This window comes from Lithobates pipiens, unplaced genomic scaffold (genome assembly GCF_037356315.1).
Source record: "Lithobates pipiens isolate NorthernLeopardFrog02 unplaced genomic scaffold, aLitPip1_a1.2 Scaffold_13, whole genome shotgun sequence".
Taxonomy (NCBI): Eukaryota; Metazoa; Chordata; class Amphibia; order Anura; family Ranidae; genus Lithobates; species Lithobates pipiens.
In genome coordinates, this window is record NW_027507718.1 from 545,816,062 (window position 1) to 545,830,165 (window position 14,104).

The window sequence follows — 14,104 nt, forward strand, 5'->3', positions numbered from 1 at the left end:
TAATATATACATTATTTCTCTGCTGGTTCCGACTGGAGGAAGCGGTATTACGGACGGAAGCAGTCAGCAGAATGTGGGATAGGATCCCTCACAGAGCTCATCCCAGCTCCGCGGATACCAAGAGGAGGAGTCTTAAGCTGCACATCACTGCAAAACCCATGTGAAAAGTAAAAAAGGAGCCTCAGCCTGGCCACACCTCCAACACATTTCTCCCTGCCCCATCACTAAGCCCCAATGGATGGGGTGAAATGCATCACAGGTGGCCTGGATGGTGTCTGGGCTTAGGCTGTTTTGACTTTTTTCGCATACAGGTTTTTGTAGTGAGGTGCAGCTTAAGCATCTTCTCTCTTCCACAGACTCTGGCAGTATATCAGCTGTTTCAGCAGTAGGAAAAGTCAGGTTTCATGACCGACGTTGGTTTGTGACCCAGCCCATCTACTCTATGATCAAAACTTAGTAACATGTTTGCTTAGTGTTATCATTTTTCTTGCAGAGAGTGGATTAGCTTTTAGAGGAGATGACCGGGCTATTGGATCCCCCACACAATGGCAGCTATCTCGGTATCCTGGAATTACTGTCTGAGTAAAGATACTTTCGTGGCACAACACATCGAAAACGAGGGCAAAGGATGTACAATCAGCAGTATCATCAAATGTACCTCAAGGAATTTATATGGCCATCTTAGAATAGCGTGCTTATGTCAAGCTCTTCCACTGGATCAGATTTATTAAGCATTAACTAAGTGAGAGACCAAATTATGACAGCCTTATGTATATACGGTAAATCATTTATAGAGGTTGAATGATTACAGTATGTCAGAGGAAAATAGGAAAGACCAGGTCTAGTCCATGGGACTGCTGTCCACCCTGTATAAGGACTATTGTCACTTATCTCTGAAAGCCTCAACTCACAAGACAACAAAAAAAGATTGGGTCAACACATTAGGCAGGTACGTCTCTTGAGAATTTCAAGGTAGGCCAATAAGTTCCGAAAGAGTTCTATTTTAATTTTTTATTTAAAAGCTTACTCTATGCAATACCTTTTTGTTCATGTTTTGTCTTAAGTTAAAGTAATCTGGTGAAAAGATTGTTGTAGATACCTGACACTGAGTTTACAGAATTACATAATTCTGCTTTCCTAATTTTTGTTTTTCAATTTTATTTTTTATTTCTACCTTTTTTCTTATTTATTCTAATTTTGACTTTTTTTTATACTTAATTTTTGTTTGCCTAAAATTCTTTCACTTCATTTATTATTATTTTTAATGTTATTAGTGTTGCTTTTTATTTTTTTTTCATTTAAAATTTAGCAATTTGTGTTTTACTTAATCTAAACACTGCAACTTTTATTTTCGACACTTCAGTTTTTATAGAAAGAAATGAAAATGTATTTACTTTGCAGATCTTTGTATATAAGCAGCAGCAGCAGTGAAAAAAATAAATAAAAATAAAACAATTCTCCACAGTTGCTGCATCGTTATTTTCATAGAAAGAAAAAAAAAAAAATATATATTATATATATATATATATATAAAATAATAAATATATACATACACACACACATATATATATATAATGTGTGTAGGTATATATTTATTATAATTATATATATATATATATATATATAATTTTTTATTTTATTTTTTATAAATAAAATGGTTTATAGTGCACCAAGCACAAAAGTATTGCACCCAAGCGCCATATTTCCTTCCCACATTCTCTAATAAAGAGTTATAAAAATCTCCCAAAAAAAAAAACACAAAAAGACACAATAATAAAAATGGTTTATAGTGCACCAAGCGAACCCCCCCCCCAAAAAAAAATCCCCATGATGTCTGGAAGGCCAACAGGGAGAGCAAGGAGAGGCAAACACTCACAGGCCACTAAAAGAAGGCAAGAAGCCTCTGTGTCTACAGTGAAAAGTGGAAGTGAAGAGATGGTCCATGCTTGTCCTTCCCCCCCCCCCCCCCCCCCCGCTGCTGGCCGTGTTATTGAGCCACAACAGGCAGAAGAGTTGGTGGAGTGGATATCTAAGCCATCCTCATTCTCTGTCACCCAGGCTCATACTACGTTTCTTTCAACTGCAGCTGCCAAAGTGTCCTATTCCAACGGCTCCTTGTCCACAGGTACTCCTTTCGTAGCCCCACCGCCATGCACGGAGGAGTTACCAAAATTATTTGATCAAAGTGCCTGTTACATGCTGATGGAGGATGCACTGCAATATGAATGGTCCCATGTTGGTTCCCAGGTTGAGGAATGGAGTAACATGAGCCTAGATAGAGGGGGGTGCCACAGAAGGACAAGAAACTGGCAATCATATTCCCCCCAACTGCAGCATACTGCCAAGTTTGCTCCAGTGACAAGGAGGGAGGGGATTGATGAGGTCACTGACTGTACTTGAGTGCCTGAGAAAACAAAAGGAGGAAAGTGAGGAGGCACAACTCCGATGAGGCAGGATGTCCTCTTCAGGGACCAGCTTAAGGGCAGCTACCCTATTGCATCACACCACAGAGGCTCCACAGGTTCAGTGCACTGCTGACTCCCCGCTGACTTCCAAAAGTTCATTGGTGTGGGCTTTTTTCAACATATATTTTGGGGTGTTATTGGAAACATGCATATGCTGCGTGTGAGAAATGATTTATTATGACAATTTTGTGTAAAAAAAAAAAAAAAAAAAGATAAAAATAATTAAGAGCCTCAAGAAATGAGATAGTCAGTACATCCCCATCTCAGTACACATCCCTATGGCATGAATGTTGATTGACCAGGGGTGAGTGGCACCTCGGCTCATAGGGGTTGTTTATATTACTTCTAGTTGTACTTTCATGTACTGTACTTTTTCTTTGGATTAGTACGTTAATTGGCATATTTCTGGTCCTGTCTTTATGGGACTGATATGAAGTTTTATTTTCATGGAGCCTTTTTAGACTATATGGTAGACAGTGAGAGTTAGAGCGCTGCCTTAGGTTGGGTTTTCACTTGACCATGCGTATACCTACATTTGCTTCGGGAGCACAGTGAATTGCTTCCGATTCTGTAATATGTTTCTCCGTGTGACGAGGGATATGCCCCTGTCTATCTAGTTAGTGTCACGTTGGTAGTGATGTCTTGCTACCGAGTCCGAGAACGAGACTTGAAACATGAATAGGGTCATTTATGGAGATCATAGGTGACGTTTTGCAACTTCCGGTTTCAGATCGAGGTTTGGGACACAAACAAGGTTCCAGCCCTCCTTCTGAACGCCTGTCGGCGGAAGTGATGAGACCGGGTATGACGCTCGGTCACTTCCGGTCCCAGATCGAGGCTTGGGACACAAACAAGGTTCCTGCCTTCTTTTGGAGCGCTCATTGGCGGAAGTGACGTTATGCCGCTTCCAGGTCCGAAACCTAGATCGGTAATATTGACACAAGAACTATACGTTTGTCCCAATATTTAGAGAGATCAAAATAATTTGGGAGGCTTATCTCCAACCACAGTCTGAGTTTCATTATCGGTCATTAATTTTAAGGACCAAATCGAGTGGTAATTATAATCTAGTGGGTCCGAGAGAATGTTACTTCCGGTTTTAAGATTACTGGTGGAACGCACGCGCGGCCGCCATTTTGTATAGGAAGGTGATTCATTTAAAGATGCTATCCCTTACATCTTATCAGAATTTGAAATTCCCTCTATTTGGAGGGGAAATGAAGAACGCCTAATCATTTGGTTTTAAAGTGAGAGTTGGGCTTTGGCTGTGGTGGGCCTTAGTCAGTGGTGTCCGTGACGTTGGGTGCACACATGTTAGGGTTAATGAAGGAGGAGGTGGCCTCCTACAGGTTCATGTCGTTTTCTTAATTTGTCAGTATATATATTGAAGCAATGTGGGGGGGGACAGGTGATGCCCCAGTAGATGACTTTACGGTCGAAACGCGTAGGGATAGCGTTTCCTGCTCCCCATATTTTATATTTTAATTATTTGATCACGTGACTTTTTCGATTTTTATGTAATATATAATTTTTTATAAATAAACCTTTAATGGTGGAACTTCACTATGCGAGGCATTGTGTTCATGCTTTCCTTTACATGTTGAGTCCCTCTGGAGCCATTTTGGACAAAAACTATTAGGAGACAGTTGGATGTTCGTTGAAGCTTGTCGAGTTTCATATCCTGGTGAACTGACCTAGAAGTTGGACAGCAGAGAGGATATCGGCCGCTCCGGGGGGTGATCCACGATTCAACATGTACGAGTCCCTTGAGACATGTGGAGCCTATATAAGCTTGTATGACACATTTGCTATATGGTATTTTGTGTCCACCATTTCTGGTAAGAGTACCTACCTTTTTCTGTGAAAAACCCGGTTGACAGTTGAAGGCTTTCTACAGTTCGGGTCAATGGAACATCTGAATCTATTTTGTCTACTACTTTTACTGTTGGACATTTTAGAGTGATTGGTTCAAGGACTGATTGCTATTATTTTGCTATTTTTTTAATATATATATAACAAATTTTTTTCACTCATTTTTTATATTTAGCAGCATGACATATATTGTGCATGCTGTCACCGAGTAGTTCTTTCCACTACTAACCTTATTGGGCTAATGAGTCACTTAAATTAGTCACTTCACATTTATATGTTTTTCTAGCGCTGCATTTTTGGTTATATACAGTTATTTGACTTGGTTTGTTTGTATGTCAGCTGCTGGTTTGTGTTTTTCACTGTAATTATTATATTGTAAGTTTGTTAGGTAGCCCAGTGTTTTCTCCCTTTCCTTTTCCTTCAGTACATCAGGTGTGATCAAATTTATATGATTTGCACCATAGCTAGTAGATTCTATAACCTTCACACAGACTAAATGATATCCACAATTTTGGGTTATTTTTACCCAAAAAGTTTTTTTCCTGATTTTTTGCTTTTTTTTTTTTTTTTACTTATATTATATAGAAAAAACACAGTGGTGATTAACCACTTCAGCCCCGGACCATTTTGCTGGCCAAAGACCAGACCACTTTTTGCGATTCGGCACTGCGTCGCTTTAACTGACAATTGTGCGGTCGTTCGACGTGGCTCCCAAACAAAATTCATCTCCTTTTTTTCCCACAAATAGAGCTTTCTTTTGGTGGTATTTGATCACCTCCTGCGGTTTTTATTTTTTGCGCTATAAACAAAAGTAGAGCGACAATTTTGAAAAAAAAAAACGCATTATTTTTTACTTTTTGTTATAATAAATATCCCCCAAAAAAATATATAAAAAAACATTTTTTCCCTCAGTTTAGGCCGATACGTATCGTAACGTAAGTACGTAAACGTACATAAGCGATTATTGATTGGTTTGCGCAAAAGTTAGTTTAGTTTTACGGCATTTTTATTAATATTTTTTTTTTACTAGTAATGGCGGCGATCAGCGATTTTTATTGTGACTGCGACATTATGGCAGACACATCGGACATTGACACATTTTTGGGACCATTGTCATTTATACAGAAATCAGTGCTATACAAATGCAGTGATTCCTGTGTAAGTGGCACTGGCAGTGAAGGGGTTAACCAGTGGGTGGCAGTGTAGGGGTTAAGTGTCCCTAGGGGCGTGTTACTAACTGTTGGGGGCTGGGCTTTCATTTAGTGAATATTGATCTCTGCTCCAATCACATGGAGCAGAGATCAGCGTCACTTGTTGCTAGGCAGAATGGGGATATGCTGTTTACAACGGCATCTCTCCGTTCAGCCGCCCCATGAGGCAATCGCGGGTATGCCCACGGAGATCGAGTCTGCGGGACCCGTGACCGGACTCACGGGGGTCCGGACCAGCACGTGAACGTGCCGCCGGCGGCAGGGCGGTAAATTAAAAGGGACATACAGGTACGCCCATTTGCCTGCCCATGCCATTCTGCTGACGTACATCGGCGTGCGCCCAGGTCGGGAACCGGTTAAAGGGAATACAAGTTGATTCTGCAATTTAAAAATAATTTTTTACAACCTTCGGATGGATTTCTGGCATATTTTATGCCATAGCTATAAAAATAATATAAAGAACCACTCTGCATAGAGCTCATCAATTTACAACAAAGGGCCCGTCTGCAAGGAGCTCATCCATTTACAATAAAGTTAAACATTACAAGACAATTCCTCATCATGAGATAAGTCAACTTTGTACCTTGTTTTTCAGCTTCTTAGTATTACCCTCAAACTGCTCTTGTTATCAGCTGACGATAAAGGTACAATTATGATCACGAGTTCTATACATATCATAAACAACTGGCATCCTATGGTAAACCTAAATACTGCTGATCTTCTGCAGCTTCTTCCTGTCTATATGTATTCCAGTGATGGTTGCATGGCATGTTTAGGGTGGGTTTTCTAATGGGGACAACAGCAGGCCATGCCTCCCTTATGCAACTTCAAGCAGCCACTTGTAGTCTCCATTGGAAGCCCATGTGAGAGGGTGACAATGCAGGAGTACTACTGGGGAACAGGGATGGAACATTATCACATATTAAGCTAAATCTGAATATGGCCCTTAATGGCAGGATCACCAGGTATTACCAAAAAAACATTGAGATATTAACTTTATTGGGGGGGTGGGGGGTTACATATAAATGTCTTTCCGTACTACACCAAATATAGTAATACCTAACCTATGCAATGTTACATAAGATTTATATGGATGAGGCAATATTGCATCTCATCACTACTTTGTCTCTAATATAATATATCATCAACATATTATATTATTATTCACAATTTATATAGCGCCAACAGTTTTCGCATCCCTTTACAATGTATAGGGGGGACAGCAAAATTACAGTACAATACAGAAGGGACAGGAGGGCCCGGCACGTAGAGATACATTCTAAAGGGAGGGGGTGGTACAAAAGGTAATAGATGTGGGGAATGATTTGATGGGGTGTCTCGGGGACAGTTAGGTGGGTGTGGGGTAGGCTTCCCTGAATAAATGAGTTTTCAGGAATCTCCTAAAGGTGGACAGGTTAGGGGCTGATTGGATATACCTGGGAAGGGGGAGTTCCAGAGGATGGGAGAAGCTCTGGAGAAGTCCTGGAGGCGAGCATGGGAGGAGGTAACAAGGGAGCTAGAGAGCAGGAGGTCGTCGGAGGAGTGGAGGGGATGATTTGGGCGATATCTGCAGATGAGGTTGGTGATGTAGATGGGGGGGCGATGTTGTGGATGGCTTTGTATGTTGTGGTTAGCATTTTGAATTTTCCACGGTGGGGGAGGGGAAGCCAGTGAAGGGATTGGCAGAGAGGGGGAGCAGTTACGGATCAATTAGTGAGGTGTATTAAGCCCCATACACACTATCAGATTGCTGATTTTTTCCATCAGATTTACCAAAACCATATAATACGAGTTCAAACCTTAGGAGTTTCAATGTGTATGCAATCAGGCAGGCCCTTCTACTACATGGTTTTGGTAAATCAGAAGGATAAAATCAGCAGACAATCTGATAGTGTGTATGGGGCTTTAGTCTAGCAGCAGCATTCATAATAGACTGAAGGGGGGAGGAGCCTGTGTAAGGGTCGGCCATTAAGGAGAGAGTTGCAGTAGTCAAGGCGGGAAATAATCGCGGAGTGAACGAGTTGCTTTGTGGTGTCATTAGTCAGGAAGGTGGAATTCTGGAGATGTTGCGGAGGGGAAGGCGGCAGGATTTAGCCAGTGATTGGATATGGGGGCTGAAGGAGAGGTCAGAGTCAAGGATTACACCCAGGACCCTGGCATGTGTGGAGGGACCAATGGTTGTGTTGTTGATATTAATGGTGAAGTCACAGAGGGGGTCCATGAAGGAGCTATATGCAAACAAAAACACTGCGCAGTATAAAAGGTATGGGAGAAAGCTGCCAACACGCTAAAACTAGGATTTTTTAGCTATAAAGACGTCAAATGTAAAGTGTAAGCGCTAAACATGTGCTACTGTGATAATCAAGAAGAATTACCCAAAAGATGCCAATAAAGACACATGAAGATAGTGAAAAAAAAGTGAGCGGCATATATACAAAAAAAGAAATATATATAAATCCAATATGGTGTATCAATATAACTATAACTTATTAGTGAACCATGACCCCAAATCTGAGGATAACAGCTTCAAAAAAAGCAATAAAAGAATATATAAACAATCAAGTCCATATATTGGTGAACATAGATGTGCAGATGTGAATCCCAACAGATTTTAGTGAAGGCAAAGGTCCCAATCTGATGTAACCATAGACAATTCCACCACCGTGCAACTCCCGCCACCTTACGAAGTACAGGCTTACCAGATGGAAATGACCCGAATAGACTTATATCTAAAGGGTCAACAATAGCTTGTAATTCCAACTGCTGAGGCACTGGATTCAGCATTCCATATTTGCGTGGATCACGGAATGAATAATCCTTACGATATAATGGATTGTGTATGGTCACCGTTTTTTAGAGAGACAGCTCCGGCATCAGCTCAAACATAAAAAATGGAAGGATAGAGCCAAGATGTTTTTGGAATGGGATGCCCAACAAGTTCATTTAGATGTGATGGTCAGGTATCCAAAAAAAAACTACTGACATTATGCATGAAACTCAGCTTGGAACACATTGGGATTTCCAGTCACAATGTTGTGTGCTCCAGCATTAAAGTAAGCCTTTGAGCTTCCTAAAGCTGTGTTATTGCTGAAGTACAGAGTGAAAGCCATAAGGGCTTATTCAGTATGATTTTGGTACTAGTCCATAAAACTAGTGAAAGTCCGAGAGGACTACGCCAACAATGGAGTCTACATTTGGACCTGTGACTAAACTCAATTCAAAATCCACTATCTCCCTCGTTACCACCAAATAACCGGTTCAAATATTCAACATTTCTATTATCCGGTACCAGTGGTAGTTTTCTTTCCAGTATTTGGAGATGGTAATATTGCCACAACTACTAGACTATTGCCACTTAAATATATTAACATAACTGACAAACTTTAGAGGCAAGGTTAAGGTATGGAAAAAGTTATGGCTGTCAGTGGCAGGGAGGGCAAATTTAGTCAAAATGATTTTGATGCCCCAAATGCCCCATCATCTCCACAATACTCCAGTTAAGTTTTCCCTTTATTGTCGGATATGGACCCATGTATTAAGAGTCAAAATGTTTAAAGTTTATCTGATACATGTATCCTAATGATATATTTTGTGTTAATTCAATATTATTTAGAAAAGTTTTCCATATCTCATTGCACATGGTCGTTAAAGCAGAGGTCCACCCTAAAGTGGACCTTTCGCTCATTGGAACCCTCCCCCCCTCTGGCGCCACAATTGGCACCTTTCAGGGGGGGGGGGGTGCAGGTACCTGTACAGTACAGGTATCTGCACCCACTTCCGGCATAGATTCTGCATAAGGTACGCCCCTTTCCGAAGGTCCCCCGCTGTCTGCTGGGAAACACACGGATCCCAGACAGCGGGGACCATCCTTATTGCGCAGCGCCTCACACATGCGCAGTAGGGAACCGGGAAATGAAGCTGAAAGCCTCCACTTCCTGATTCCCATACCCAAGATGGCGGCGGCAGCACCCGAGAGACGATCGAGAGATCGGCTTCGGGTGCCGTCATCGCGGGCACGCTGGGCGGGTAAGTGTCATTATTTTAAAAGTCAGCAGCTGCAGTATTTGTAGTTGCTGGCTTTAAAAAAAAAAAAAAAAAAAAACGGCAGACTCCCGCTTTAAGGAGTCGAGGATTTTTGCATATATAAGTGTGTAGAAAGGTAGGGTATGAGATCTTCTATTTCCTAGCCTAATATTGGGCAATCTGGATAGCGTCTAATGAGAAGTTCTTAGGTCTTGGGATCCAGGTGTGATAACGTTTCATAATATTAAGCTTTCTTTCCATGTGATATGGTCTTGTTTCCATCTACGTGTGTGTAAAGTCAGGGGGTTATAACAGATACGGGGTAAGGGCGCAAGTGGCTTTTCAATTGAGAAGTTGGGTATATTCAGAGGTTGTTTGGAAGGGTTGCCAGCATGCTCATGTGTTTCTATAGGTTTTAGAAGAGTCGTGGGCTTGGTGTACAAGTTCTTCCATTGAAGCTATTTTGTTTACTCTTGTGATCCAAGTAGCAATTGTGGGTGGATTGGTAGATTTACAGAGGGTTGGTATGCAAAGTTTTGCAGCTGTAATGAGATGTTGGACCAATGATCTATGGTAAGTTTTCATTGGTAAAGTGGAATGATGAAGTAAAGTGTGGGCAGGTGAGAAATCGAAACGTAAAGTTGTAATTTGAGCTATATACCGGAATTCATCAGTCCAGAATGTTCTGATCTGGGGACTTTCCCACCTGATGTGAAGAAGTGACCCTTCTTCCTTATAAAAACTGGTAGCTGATTGGTTTCCATAAAGAGCTTCACCAGATTTTGCAATACTCCAATTTTAGTAAATGGACCCCACAGTGTGCGGCATTCAGGCGGCACTCCCCAATGCTTTAACTTGTATTGTAAAATAAAAAAATAAATATATGTGTCAAAACCAATGAGTAATATGTTGTCCTTCCTACCTATTCTTGATATTGTCAAACCAACACATTTAAAACCTGTTGAAAACATTAATTGAATTACACCTCTATTTTGTTTCAGGGACACAATGCCAACACTTATTGTACGACAGTACAAGCACTCGGATTTTCCGGCAGTCAAAAAACTCTTCATTGAAGGATGTCATGAACACGCGTACAGTACCTTTCACCACGCTTTGAAGCAACCTCACAACTGGCTCCTCATGGTTCTTGGATTTCTGCTTCCTCTCGTCACCATTGGCTCCATCCTTCTGGCCATCTTGGATGTGGTTGTTGTATTGGTTGTGCTTTGGCTGTGTGGAAGAAAGTTCTTCTATACCTTTGCTGCACAGGCTTTGGCCAACGACATGAAAGTCATCCCAAAATATTATCTCCAGCGGGAAGGGTACAATTACTGGGTGGTGGAGTCTGATGGGGAGTTTGTGGGGATGGTGGCTGCTCTACCCTCATATCTACCCGGAGGAGAGAAAAACACAGAGCTCAAAAGGATGTTCGTGGTCCAAAGCCACCGGGGCAAAGGGATCGCTAAAGTCTTGTGCAGGACAGTCATTGAATTTGCACGTAAGAAAGGGTGTAAGGCAGTGGTCCTGTCCACCACAACGGTACAAACCTCTGCCACACATTTGTACAGGTCGGTGGGATTTAGGTGTACGCACACCAGCTACATGACCGGGTTCACAGAAAGACTGGTTAAGCTGCAATGGATATATTTTAGATATGACATTCCCAATAGCAAATAAATATGTTGCTTGATCAAGAGTCTTCAGTGCATCAGTTTGCATATATCAGCCAGGTTAAGCATTTTAACAATGTGTGGTAAAGAAAGCTGAATAGTCAAGAAAAAAACAAAATAGGAGATTCAAAAGGTAATTTTTTCTCTTATTATTAGGAAATCTAATAAAAACAAAACTTTTTCAAAAATTGTATGGGGTTTTGTTTTTCTAACTTTAGCTCTACATTTCTTGCAATTACCATGACCCACCACCGAAAAAAAATAAAAAAAAAATAAAAAAAAAATCGATACGAGGTCTGTGAAAAAGAGAAAAATTCTGCGCTCCTAACTGCCTAATAAAAACTAAACTAACATAAAAAAAGCAGCAGCTACTGAAGTGTGATACACACCAAAAATGCAAAGAAAAGAGAAAATAGCTGCGCTAATAATACTTTATCCCCCCCATAGGGGGGGACCTTAATTAATGCGTGAATCTCCCAAGTGATTAACCATTTAAATGAAATGGTGTATGTAAATAGAAACATAAATTGCAAAATTAGTGAAAATATAAAAACTCCTTAAAATAATAATTGATAAATGTGAGAATACATATAAATTATTTAAAAGTTTGAAAAATAATAAGTCGTGATGAAATGACCCAAAGTCCAAAGTGAATGAAACTCAGATATAGTCCAATTAATATTTAAGAGAGATCGTGTAATCTACCATCACCAAAAAGTGCAAACACCATAAAGAATGCACGCTTACCAGATGGCGAGTGTTTATAGCTCACGCATAAGGGAGAAGGGTGGGGGGGATAGTGGGAGAAGGGTGGAGGGATAGGGGGAGAATAGTGGGAGAAGGGGGGAGAATAGTGGGAGAAGGGTGGGGGGAGAATAGTGGGAGAAGGGGGGAGAATAGTGGGAGAAGGGTGGGGGGAGAATAGTGGGAGAAGGGTGGGGGGGATAGAGGGAGAAGGGGGGATAGCGGGAGAAGGGTGGAGGGATAGAGGGAGAAGGATGGGGGGATAGAGGGAGAAGGATGGGGGGATAGAGGGAGAAGGATGGGGGGATAGAGGGAGAAGGGTGGAGGGATAGAGGGAGAAGGATGGGGGGATAGAGGGAGAAGGATGGGGGGATAGCGGGAGAAGGATGGGGGGATAGCGGGAGAAGGGTGGGGGGATAGCGGGAGAAGGGGGGAGAAGGGTGGGGGGATAGCGGGAAAAGGGATGGTGGGAGAAGGGTGGAGGGGATAGTGGAGGGATAGTGGGAGAAGGGTGGAGGGATAGTGGGAGAAGGGTGGAGGATAGCGGGAGAAGGGTGGGGGAGGATAGCGGGAGAAGGGTGGGGGAGGATAGCGGGAGAAGGGTGGGGGAGGATAGCGGGAGAAGGGTGGGGGAGGATAGCGGGAGAAGGGTGGGGGAGGATAGCGGGAGAAGGGTGGAGGGATAGCGGGAGAAGGGTGGGGGGATAGCGGGAGAAGGGTGGGAGGATAGCGGGAGAAGGGTGGGAGGATAGCGGGAGAAGAGTGGGAGGATAGTGGGAGAAGGGTGGGAGGATAGTGGGGGAAGGGTAGGGGTATAGTGGGAGAAGGGTAGGGAGATAGTGGGAGAGAATAGTGGGAGAAGGGTGGGGGGATAGTGGGAGAAGGGTGGGGGTATAGTGGGAGAAGGGTGGAGAATAGCGGGAGAAGTGTGGGAGGATAGCGGGAGAAGGGTGGGAGGATAGCGGGAGAAGGGTGGGAGGATAGCGGGAGAAGGGTGGGAGGATAGCGGGAGAAGGGTGGAGAATAGTGGGAGAAGGGTGGAGGATAGTGGGAGAAGGGTGGGGGGATAGTTAGAGAAGGGGAGAGAATAGTGGGGGAGAATAGTGGGAGAAGGGTGGGAGGATAGTGGGAGAAGGGTGGGGAGGATAGTGGGAGAAGGGTGGGGGGGATAGTGGGAGAGAATAGTGGGAGAAGGGTGGGAGGATAGTGGGAGGAGGGTAGGGGGGATAGTGGGAGAGAATAGTGGGAGAAGGGTGGGAGGATAGTGGGAGGAGGGTAGGGGGGATAGTGGGAGAGAATAGTGGGAGAAGGGTGGGAGGATAGTGGGAGAAGGGTGGAGAATAGCGGGAGAAGGGTGGGAGGATAGCGGGAGAAGGGTGGGAGGATAGCGGGAGAAGGGTGGGAGGATAGCGGGAGAAGGGTGGGAGGATAGCGGGAGAAGGGTGGAGAATAGTGGGAGAAGGGTGGGGGGATAGTGGGAGAAGGGTGGGGGGATAGTTAGAGAAGGGGAGAGAATAGTGGGGGAGAATAGTGGGAGAAGGGTGGGAGGATAGTGGGAGAAGGGTGGGGGGGATAGTGGGAGAAGGGTGGGGGGGATAGTGGGAGAAGGGTGGGAGGATAGTGGGAGGAGGGTAGGGGGGATAGTGGGAGAGAATAGTGGGAGAAGGGTGGGAGGATAGTGGGAGGAGGGTAGGGGGGATAGTGGGAGAGAATAGTGGGAGAAGGGTGGGAGGATAGTGGGAGAAGGGTGGGAGGATAGTGGGAGAAGGGTGGAGAATAGCGGGAGAAGGGTGGAGAATAGCGGCAGAAGGGTGGAGGGATAGCGGGAGAAGGGTGGGAGGATAGTGGAAGAAGGGTGGAGAACAGCGGGAGAAGGGTGGAGAATAGTGGGAGAAGGGTGGGGGGATAGTGGGAGAAGGGTGGGGGGATAGTGGGAGAAGGGTGGGGGAGAGGGTATTTAGTAAGAGCCATGGTGAGCTTTTTGAAGTTGTATTTTTTTCCCACAATTCTTTGCAACATGCAGATTTTTTTTTTTCACAAACTTGTCTTATTAACAGGTTATTTCTCACACACAGCATATGCATACTTACAATTACACCCCAAAACACATTCTGTT

The 14,104-nt window shown here is 43.3% G+C and overlaps 1 protein-coding gene across 3 annotated transcripts; it reads left to right on the top strand.

Annotated features, from left to right (window-relative positions):
• Nucleotides 1-791: 791 nt before the first annotated feature.
• Nucleotides 792-11,270, top strand: LOC143975805 (N-acetyltransferase 8F1-like). Of its 3 annotated transcripts, none has more exons than XM_077478351.1 (2): nucleotides 792-949; nucleotides 10,573-11,270. In XM_077478351.1, exons 1-2 carry the CDS (start codon nucleotides 849-851, stop codon nucleotides 11,249-11,251), a joined length of 780 nt encoding a protein of 259 aa, XP_077334477.1. In that variant the 5' UTR covers nucleotides 792-848; the 3' UTR covers nucleotides 11,252-11,270. The 3 variants fall into 3 exon arrangements, with proteins under 3 accessions (XP_077334477.1, XP_077334479.1, XP_077334478.1); XM_077478353.1 differs by having other exon boundaries at nucleotides 837-972; XM_077478352.1 differs by lacking the exon at nucleotides 792-949 and adding an exon at nucleotides 4,071-4,303.
• Nucleotides 11,271-14,104: the final 2,834 nt, after the last annotated feature.